The sequence below is a fragment of the Canis lupus genome, chromosome 25, assembly GCF_003254725.2.
Source record: "Canis lupus dingo isolate Sandy chromosome 25, ASM325472v2, whole genome shotgun sequence".
NCBI lineage: Eukaryota > Metazoa > Chordata > Mammalia > Carnivora > Canidae > Canis > Canis lupus.
Window position 1 is genome coordinate 4,365,795 of NC_064267.1, and position 11,488 is coordinate 4,377,282.

At 38.4% G+C, this 11,488-nt stretch overlaps 1 protein-coding gene across 2 annotated transcripts in view; it reads left to right on the forward strand.

Annotated features, from left to right (window-relative positions):
- The window catches only part of SOHLH2 (spermatogenesis and oogenesis specific basic helix-loop-helix 2), a 73,790-nt gene extending 64,849 nt beyond the window's left edge, over positions 1-8,941 (forward strand). The window contains exon 9 of one of the 2 annotated variants that reach the window (XM_035717742.2): positions 8,233-8,941. In XM_035717742.2, the coding sequence (XP_035573635.1) occupies positions 8,233-8,248 (16 nt within the window). In that variant the 3' untranslated portion in view covers positions 8,249-8,941. The remainder of the gene's footprint in view (positions 1-8,232) is intronic. The other variant, XM_035717720.2, reaches the window with a different exon arrangement.
- Positions 8,942-11,488: the final 2,547 nt, after the last annotated feature.

Here is an 11,488-nt window from a genome sequence, read left to right on the forward strand (position 1 = left end):
ATGCTGGCAAGAATGTGGAGAAAAGGGAACCCTCATGCACTATTGGTGGGAATGTAAACTGGTACAGCCACTGTGGGAAATGGTATGGAGGTTCTTCCAAAATTTAAGAATAGAACTATATAATTCAGCAATCCCATTTCTGAATATGTGTCTAAAGGAAACAAAATCATTATCTTGAAGAGATGTGTGTGTGTATATATAATAAATTTATATATACATAAATATATATTTATATACACCCTAATATATTTATATATATATATAAAATATTTAGTCTTTAAAAAGATTTTATTTATTTGAGAGAGATAGGGAGAGAAGGCAAGGGAGGAGCAGAAGGAGAGGAACTGTGCTGAGCACAGAGTCTGATGTGGAGCTTGATCCTACAATCACAAGATCTGAGCTGAAATCAAGAGTTGGATACTTGGGCAGCCCTGGTGGCTCAGTGGTTAAGCACCTGCCTTCAGCCCCGGGCGTGATCCTGGAGACCTGGGATCAAGTCCCACGTTGGGCTCTCTGCATGGAGCCTGCTTCTCACTCTGCCTCTCTCTTTCTCTGTGTCTCTCATGAATAAATAAATAAATAAAATATTTAAATAAAAAAGAGTTGGATACTTAACTGCCTGAGACACCCAGGCATCCCAAATTATTTAGTCTTAAAAAAGAAATCCTGTCATTTGCAACAATATGGATGAGCCTAGAGGGCATTATGCTAAGTGAAATATGCCAGACAAAAAAAAGATGCTACTGTATGATATATGTGAAATATAAAAAAAGAGAAAAAACCTCATAAAAATAGTAAAAATGTGGTTTCCAGGGGCTAGGATATAAGGAAATGGGGAAAGGTCGGTAAAAGGTTACAAACGTTTAGTTATAAGATGAATAAGGTCTGACATAGTGACCAATAGTTGATAACACTGTGTTGTATAATTGAAATTCGCTAAGAGATTAGAACTTGTATGTTCTTACCAAAAAGAGGGGCGTTGACAGAGAGAGACACACACACATGTAAAGATAAATAAATCTAGGAACATGACAAATAATACTAGAACATTGCTGTATGCAACTGTAATTTCTTCAAGGCACTGATGCATTTTTTTTTGTGGGGAAAGCTGTTTCATATAATATCAACATTATATAAGATTAGCATTCTATTTATATAATTTGATAAATAAATCTCACTTATTTACCAGTTAAAGATCTATTGGTAATGCATTTAGCTTACTTTATTTTCAACTTCTTTCCACTTCGTAGAAATGCTCCTCTATGTAGCAAAATTCTTCAAAAGGATTTATACTTTGTGTCTCCAATCTCTCTAATTCTCTCTTAAACCCATGCTACAGGGGTTTGACCCCAGTATGGGCTTTTTAAAAAAAATAATTTATTTGTGAGAGAGTGGCTGGGGGGGCAGTGTGCAGAGGGAGAGAATCTCAAGCATACTCCCTGCTGACCTCGGAGCTGGACTTGGGGCTCGAACTCATGACCCCAAGATCATGACCTAAGCCAAAAGTATGAGCTGGACACTCAACCTATTGAGCCACCCAGGCATCCCAGGTTTTTTTTTTCAGGTAACTCAAAACCTGAATATTGCTCTCCCTATATCAACTGCTCAGAATCTTTATTTTTTCTACCAATCAACTGAAGACCATGCTTTTGTGTATATCTTCTGACCAAAAAAGAGGAATCAAATGACACTCTGAAGCCAGGTTAAACATGAAGCCAATAGTGCAAAAGCTTTGGAGTCAGACAAACCTCCATCATTTATGAGGGGGTTACTACCAGCAGGTTGCCTTACCCCTCTACACTGGTCTCATTTGTGAAAATGAAGAGTTAATAGAGCCTGGTCATGGGAAAATTCAGTGAGAAAACGGGCCTGGCACACAGTCACCATTACGTGTTAGCTGCTATGATTATTGCTGTTGATGCTATTATTGTTCCCATCTGAGGCCAGTGGGGGCAAATGAGTTTTGTGTCAATGGATACCCACACCCACCCCAAATCCTACTGGGAAGCAGCTGCCTCTACTTCTTTTTCAGGCTGCTTTGTTGGACTTCCCGCCTGCTGCAGGCACCAATCAATAACATGGATGGAGCCCTGTGTGTGAGATGAGGCAGGGGGAGGGGGTTTGTAAGAGAGGGAGATGATCACTGAAAAAGTAACAGCAGATCTATAAACCCAGCACCCCATGGGTGCAGGAAACGCTAGCATTTAATTGGCCTTTCTCCATTTACATCTGGAGTCTCTAATGAAATGTTAAGCTTTGTAAAGACAGAGAATGTGTCCTTTCTTTCTTGAGTCCCTCCACACAGCTGATTTTAGATAGCTAAGTCAACAGCCTTTAGTCTTTTTTCTATTGATTCACACAATGGATGTCATTTACAAGAGTACTCAGGTTCACAGGGATGCTCAAGATTTTGTGACATTCCCAACATACCAGCCACCTGTAATTCCTCTTAATCCCATCCAGAATGCAAGGGAGAGTGACAAATATAGGAATCCACTTTAGCTCCAAATCACTTTTCCAAAAATGAGTATTTTTCATGTCTATCTTTATTGTTCATAAAGATTTACTAATTTACTTTGACACCTCACACTAACCATCACCATTTTGACAAGCAACTTTCTGGATGCAATAGGATTAAACAGGCTAAGGAGCTAGCTATGAAGAGGTGGGAAGAGAAGAGTATGGGAATGTTTATCAGTGCTTCCCTGCAAATGTTACGGGGCTTTTCTTTTCAACTTGACCCTCCTGCAGGAGCAGAAAGTTTCTTGCAAAAGGGGCTTAAAGGACTTTTCCTTTCTCTTCAGCAGATCACAACCTGCATAGAAAATAGGAATTTGTTGCTCAGATGGGGGCAGTGATTTCAATGGCTGGTGTCCAAGATAAAAAAGAATAATCTCAATGTTTATATGATACCAACATCTGAAAATAATGTTTGGCAAATATTCTTGCATGATGGGAGAATGAGAAAGGCACAAAATTATTACAAGAGGGGGAGACTTGCTGTATCAGGTCAAAGAAGATGGCCAAGAGGGTTGAGGCCCAATTAACAATTGTGTGAAAAGACACTGGATCATAGAGAGGGTTGTGGGTTAAAGCAAAGCAGAAGCTGAACTCCTGTTTATCCCAACCAGCCCTCTTCCTCCCTCTTTGTGAATGAGCCAGAAAACTTTTGAGTCATCCTTGATTCCTCTTTCTCTCAGACCCTCCATCTGATTGATGAGCAAATGCTGTCTGCTCAAGTTTTAAAATGTTACCGGAACCCGACCACGTCACACCATCTCCTCTGTAACTGTTCTCAACCAAGTCACCAATATTTCCCACCTCGGTTATTGCAACAGCCTACTAACCAGTCTCTCTGCTTCCCTCCTTGCCCCTTACAATCTGTGTTTTTTTTTTTTTTTCCCCCACACAGTAACCAGAATGATCTTTTTAATATTTAAATCAGATGTCATTCCTTTACAGACCTCCAGTGGCCTCTCATCTTGTCCATTGAAAGCCAAAGGCTTTGCCTTGGGTCTGAGAGACCTTAGATGACCTTGACCCTTGCAACCTTTCTCACATCATCTCAGACAACTCTTGCCTCAGACAACTCACTCTGCCAATCCCAGTGGTCACTTTGGTGTTCCTTGAACAAGCCTACCTCAGGCACTTCGCACTTGCAACTCTTTCTACAAATTATTTTCTTCCAGAAATTTGCTTGGCTAACATTTCATTCAGGTCACTGCTCAAAGCCTTTATCACCAAAGAGACTTTGCCCTTCTGTATGGGCACCTGCCTCAGCAGTCAATATTGGTGAGCAAATTAGTAGTGTTGACCTGTGCAAAATTTCTAGAAGTTTATTTATATGTTTTGTTTTAAGGACCTCAAATGGAAAGCTTCTGTATCAGAGATTAGTTAAGTTCATTTTTTTTTGTTTATTATCCTCAGCGCTTTGTTGCTTTTCCATTAAAAACTCCTTCTTTACTTATTTTAGAGAATGGTAATTTGGGGACTTTTGGAATTTAAATCCATTTTTAAACACAGGTATGTATTTTTGTAACTTGTTTTTCACACTGCCACTGATTGTGTTTCATCCAGCCTTAGTTCAGAGACCCTTAATTACAGAAACCACAGGGAAGCACATGACGAGGCTAATTGTATTGATGAGAAGGAAAATATCAAATTAATAGACCTAATGCTTGGAATCTAAGATACTTATGAAGGGCTTTTTTCCCCCCGCTTCTTCAAAATATAGGTAGGTATAATGTTATGTGGAGTCGGGAAAGTCATAACTCATTTTGACATTTTTTTTAAAGATTTCGCTTATTTATTCATGAGACACACACACACAGAGATAGAGAGAGAGGCAGAGACATAGGCAGAGGGAGAAGCAGGCTCCAATGCAGGGTGCCCAATGTAGGACTCGACCCCGGGACTCCAGGATCACACCCTGGGCTGAAGGTGGCGCTAAACTGCTCAGCCACCCAGGGATCCCTCATTTTGACAGTTTATTTATTTATTTATTTATTTATTTATTTATTTATTTTTTTCATTTTGACAGTTTAAACCCCCAAAGCTACTTATTTATGAGGCTTTGGGTATTTTGTATTTACCTAATTCAATCACATGGTGACAGTTATGCTTGGGTGTGGATCCCTGCAATCCCTGCATGGAAATAGGCATCCCCTTATTGTGTTCACACAGACCTTTTGCATCTCAAGGGGGATTAGCAGCTGCTGTAGAGTCTGATAAGCCCAGTTCTGAGAAGGGAACCCTAAAGAGACCCTGGTATGGTTGGAGGGAAGGCCCAGCAGTGATTTCCATTTGGGGAGCCTGGGCTAGAGCACAGCACGCCTTCATTAGAGGACCTTCCCACCAACCAGGCTGTAGATCCCTCACCAGCCTTCTGGCAATGCTCCATGCTCAGGGCTGGGGGAGGATGACCAGGCTTATATGGCTGCCACTGGCAGCATTCTCCTACTCTAGGGAGACCCCATGATGACCCCTGCCCTAGGGCCTGACAGCTGGGGGCCCAGCACCTCCCACCCCCGCTGTCACTCTTAAGTGGTCAGTGATTAGTAATCAGCTCCAACATCCATGTGGGAGGTGCCCGACCCACCTTCACATGCAGCCTGTGAACCAGTGCCTGGAAATTTCCTTCACAGTCTGCTTTTGCATCTAGAAACGCAAGGTTATTAAAGTAATATGTTTGACTCCTACCCCTGGGGCTGGGGAAAGTGACCACCAATTTCAGGGAAGAGTTATTTCTTTCTCTGCCACCCTAGTTGTAGTGACATTCTCTTAGTTCTGTTTTCCTGACCAGGAAGATAAGGAAAGAAGTACAGCTGTACCAGCTGATTATAGCCAGACTGGGGAGGCATCCATGCTAGTTACCGCCAAAACTCTGCGTGACCTGGGGCCAGTAATCCTCAGCTTCTTTAATTGTGAAATAAAGCATTTAAATAAGTTGTTTAAATTTTAGTTGCTTTCTGAGCATTAATCAGACTCCAAAAATTGAGGCATTTTCTCCCACTGAGGTCAGATATAGCAATTCCATCTGCTGTTTCCTTATGGCAATATTTTTATCAGTGTCAGGTAAGGGACAATTGACCAATTTGCCAGGTATCGATTTTGGTAAAAATTTTTATATTCTTTTTTCTTTCTTTTTTTTTTAGCTTTGATGAGGTATAATCGACAAGTAAAATTATAATATATTTAAAGTGTACAATGATATACATAAACATTTTGAAATCATTCCCACAATCCAGTGAACACGTCTATCACCTCACATATTTACCTTTTTGTGTGTGAGAGAACACTTTTCTTCTCTTTTAACAAATTTTAGGTGTACAGCACAGTGTAATCAACTATAGCCATTATTAGATCCTGAACTTTATTCATCCTACAGCTGAAAGTTGTGTGCTTTTACCAACCTTTCCCCATTTCCCTCACCTCCTACCCCCTGCCAATCACCATTCTACTCTCTGTTCTATGAGCTTGACATTTTTAGGTTTCACATATAAGTCATAATATGAAGTAGTTGTCTTTTTCTGGTTTGTTTCGCTTAGAATAATGCCCTCAATGTTCATTCATGTTGTTGCAAGTGACAGAATTTCCTTCTTTTTTAAGACTGAATAGTATTCCTCTGTGTGTGTGTGTGTGTGTGTACGTACACACATTTGCTTCATCCCTTCATCTTTGTCCACAGACACTTGGATTGTTTCCATACCTTGGCTATCATGAATAACGCTATAATGAACATGAGCATATAGATACTTCCTTGAGATAATGGTTTTGTTTCCTTTGGATACCTATCCAGAGATAGGATGAATTCTATAGTAGATCTATTTTTAACTTTTAAGGAACCTCCATTTTTTCCCCACATTCCCACCAAGAGTGCATGAAGGTTCCCTTTTCTCTACATTCTTGCCAGCATTTATCTCTTTTGTCTTTTTGATAACACATATCCTAACGGTTGTGAGGTAATAGCTCATTGTGGTTTTGATTTGTATTTCCCTGATGATTATCAACATTGAGCATCTTTTCATGTACCTATTGGCCATTTGCATGACTTCTTTGGAAAAATGTCTATTCAGGTTCTTTGCCCATTTTAAATTGGGTTACTTATTTTTTTCTATTGAATTATATGAGTTTGTATATTTTGGATACTAAACTCTTATTGATATGTAGTTTGCAAATATTTTCTCATATTCCATAGGTTGCATTTTCATTTTGTTGATGGTATTCTATGCTATACAGAAGCTTTTTAGTTTGATATACTCCTACTTGTTGATTTTTGCTTTTGTTGCCTTTGCTTTAGGTGTCAAATCCAGGAAGTCATTACCAAAACCAATGTTAAGGAGATTACTACCTATGTTCTCTTCTAGAGGTGTTACAATTTCAGGTCTATGTTCAAGTCTTTAGTGAATTTTGAGTTGACTTTGTTATTGGGTAAGATAGACACCCAGTTTCATTTGTTTATATGTGGATATTGAGTTTTCCCAAAATCATTTGAAAAGACTATTCTTTCCCCACTGTGTATTCTTGGGGCCTTTGCCAAAAAAATTAATTGATTTTATATGCTTGAATTTATTTTATGACAGCACCAGCTTGTTCTGATTACTATAGCTTTGTAATATGGTTTGAGATCAGGAAGTTTGCTTTGCCTAAAGTTCAGGGTCTTTTGTGGTTCCATACAAATTTCAGGATTATTTGTCTTATTTCTGTGACAAATGTCATTGAAATTTTGATAGGGTTGCATTGAATCTGTAGATCACTTGGGTAGTATGGACACATTGTAAATGGAACTAGTTTCTTAATTTCTCTAGTAGTTTGTTATCAGTGAATGGAAATGCATATTGATATTGGTTTTAAATCCTGCAACTTCACTGAATTTGTTTATTATTCCAACAGTTTTTTTTGGTGAAGTCTCTCCAGTTTTCTATATATAGTATCATGACATCTGCAGATAAAGACAATTTTACCTCTTCCTTTTCAATTTGGATGACTTTTATTCTTATTTTTATTTTCCTAATTGTTCTGGGTAGGACTTCCAGTACTGTTAAATAAAAGTGGCAAGAGTAAATATCCTTGTCTTTTTCCTGATCTTAGAGGAAAAGCTTTCAGTTTTTCATCATTAAGTGTGATGTTATCTGTGGTCTTGTTATACATGGCCTTTACTATGTTGAGGTATATTTAATTTGTTGAGAGTTTTTATCATGAATCTGTATTGAATTTTGTCAAATGCTTTTTCTGCATCTGTTGAGATAATTATATGATTTGTATCTTTCATTTTGTTAATGTGTTATCACGTTGATTGATTTGTGAATGTTGAGTCATCCTTACATACCAGGAATGAATCCCACTTGATCACAGTGTATGATCCTTCTAATATACTATTGAATTTTGGTTTTCTAATGTTTTATTGAATACTTTTGCATTTACTGTCTTGATTTTTCATATTGCGTTAGAGTTTCCCAGCTCACTCAGCCTTGGGACAGAAGAGGAGAGTTAATAGTCATCGTGGGGTTTGGTTCTATTTAGTTACATTGAACCTTTCCCAAGCAAGGTCTCAGGGCTCATGTGCTTTGTTCCTACTGCAACTCTGCCTCCATCCCTGGCTTCTTGGTACTTATTCAGGCCAGGCCCCAGAGGCAAGAGTGCTTAGCGTCTGCATAAATATTTTGCCTTTCCCATTTGCTCTTAGGATAGTCTCCATCTTATTCTTTCGTTTGTTCATTTCATTAATTTCAGAAACCCCAGAATCTGATCCTTGCCTTCCTCCATCAAATTGGAAGAAGCTCAAGCCTCCTCCAAGGTGTTTCCTGCAAAGCGACTCACACAATTGCTTTTTTGAGTCAAGCCTCAGGGAAGATCCCTGATTCCTTCATCAGTACCTCCATCCCCTGTGAACAGTCCATCTAATAGCTTACCATATTCCACAACATCTCTTTAAGTTCCCTCAGCATCTGGAAGGTTGGCCTCCTGGAAGAGACATTGATTTGGGACCCATAGACTAGACGGAGTTCCAGCTTTTCTAAATAAAACTTTGTGACTGGACACATTCCTGGTCTGAAACTTAGTCTGCTCATCTGTAAAATGGGAGTCATAAGAGTTTTATAGGAATCGAATAAAATAACGTGTGACAAAGTAGTCTATGGATTATTTAAAGCATTATACACTGGTTTTTGTTTGTGCTTATTTTTGTTTGTTTTCATGTAGTAGAGTGTGGTAACTAGAAGCACAACTTCTGTTAGACTTCTGTTTGAAGCCAGGCTTTACTATTCACTGATTTTGTAACTATGGATAAGTGACTTTAACCCCTTTTTGACCCAGCTTTAACATCTATTAAATGGAGATAATAATATCTGTATTTTAGAATTATTGAAATATTAAGTGAGATCATTTTGTTAAGTACTTACTATAGTTTTTAATATATCATAATAAATAATAGTTGCTTTTTTATGCCTTCATTATAAGAATATTACTGATTCTGAGGATGTTTTTGGCCTCAAAAATGGGTCCTTTAGACTTTTAATGTACCTCCTTTTGTTATCCATATCAGAATTCTTATCTTTAGAAATAAATGCATATAAATCTGTCTCACTTAATTTCAAATACTTTTGAAAGTATTTGAAACTATAGAAAGTATTGAAAGTATAGAAAATACTTTTTTTAAGATTTTATTTATTTATTTGAGAGAGAGAGAGCACAGAGTAAGAGGCAGAAGCAGACTCCCCCTTCCCCCCTCCCCACTGAGCAGAGAGTCTGATGAAAGGGCTTGATCCCAAGACTCTGGGATCATGACTGAGCCAAAGGCAGATGCTTAACCCACTGAGGCACCCCCAAAATATTTTTTCAGTAGTTTGAAAATACATAAAAATACAGTGCCCTAGCTTCTTAGCAGCTGAGATTATTTAATTTGACTATTCGTTCTTAAATTCAATCAAGATTTCACTAGGAAACTCATGGAAAAATCAATCCTCAGAGACTGGTGTTCTAAGGGAAGGTCTTTCTTGTGGGAATAGTGGACCCGAAGTAACTATTTTGAGAAAAGAGTTGAGCAAATGAAACTAACGAGCTTTTGCCTAAGCCCTTTTGCCAATACACCAAAAGGCTTCATAATTAGGTAAGTGTGTGTGTCAAGGTTGTTTACGGAACTTCTTGGGGGAAATGTAGTCCTGCAGTGGGATGGGACCTTTAGGAGATGCTCTCCTGGGGCATGTCTTTTGTGTCCACAAGTGGCCCTTCTGAGGAAAATGAGACTCTGACCATGAAGTATTTGCTTCTGGAATAGAAAACTGTAGTTACTTTTGCTCATGCATCTGTGGTTAGCTGAAAGATTGCTGGGGGCTGGCTGCTGTAGCACCACCTCAACCGGGAAAACTTAGTCTCTGCTCCATGTGACTTCTTCAGCAGGCTTGTTTTCTGGGCATTTGCAGGAAGCAAGAGAATAAGTGAAAGGTGTGCTTATGTTTGGGGCTCTGATTTCAAAGTCTCTTTTGCTGCATTCTGTTGGCAATAGCAACAGAATGGAAAGCCAGCCTAGATAGAAGAGGAGAGCAAATAGACCACTTCTTGATGAGAGGAACTGCAAAATCACATTGGGAAAGGAGAAACAACGTATCACAGCCATTTTTGCAATCAACCACATATGGTAGAACTGCTATGTTGCTCTCTAGATAAGCTGTAGTAATTTTTCTTCCCTCTTGCTGTATGTGAGAGTTTCTGTTCCCCATACATTCTTGGCAACAACTTGCTAGGATGCAGTCAATTTTTTTATCAGTCTGATAACAAAAGCTAACTGGTATCACATTGCTATTTGATTTTAATTTCCTTATTGCTAGTGAGGTTGAGCATATCTTCATATATTTATTAGCAATTTGGATTTATTCTGAGAATCACCAGATCATATCCTGCTAATTTTTATATTTGTTTGATTTGTTTTGCTTGAGTTTTATGAATCCTTTCACATTCTAATTCTTTAAATGCCATGTCATTGAAAATTTCTCCCTTTTCATTTGTCCTTTTAACTTTGCCTCTCATGTCATCTGCCATAGGCAAAAATGTTGTATGTTTATGCAGTAAAATATGCCAGTGTTTTCCTTTATGAGTTGTGCTTTTTGTGACTTAAGTCACTCTCAATTTTAAGACCTTTAATATATTACTCTATTTCTTTCTAAAAATAATTTTAAAATTTGCATTTTATATTCAGTTCCCTAATATATCTGGGATTTATTTCTGTATATTGTATAAAGGCAACGATCTAATTTTACTTTCACTTTACCAATATTCTCAATCCACTTTTTGAAGAGTGCATCTTTCTCCCACTGGTTTTTGATGCCATCCCTGTCACATACCAAGACTCCCTATGTGAGTGGGACTGTTCCTAGATTCTGAAAGTTCCATTGACTTATTTGTCAGCTGTGACGCAAACAATGTGCTGTTTTATTTATGATAATTTGACTATGGAATAGTTTCTTTTTTTTTTAAAGATTTATTTAATTTATTTATGATAGTCACACACAGAGAGAGAGAGAGAGAGAGAGAGAGGCAGAGACATATGCAGAGGGAGAAGCTCCCCATGCACCAGGAGCCCGACGTGGGATTTGATCCCGGGGCTCCAGGATTGCGCCCTGGGCCAAAGGCAGGCGCTAAACCGCTGCGCCACCCAGGGATCCCTATGGAATAGTTTCTAATAAACAAGAATACTTTCTATTCTTTTTCAAGATTGCTCAGCTATTTGTATATCTATACTTTTCCATATGAATTCTATATATCCCAGCATTTAAAAAATCTACTTTACCTTTGACTTTTCTATTCTGAAATACAGTGGGCATACATCCAGCAAATGGTGGTTTTCACTGGACACATAGAGTTTATTCCTCCCAAATTCATAGTCATTCCTTGTCAAGGGGACCTGTGCTCAGTGGGAAAAGGCTGGAATTATATTCTGCTATACCACCTCTCATCCTGATAGAGCCATTTCTGTTTTTCAATATTCCTACTT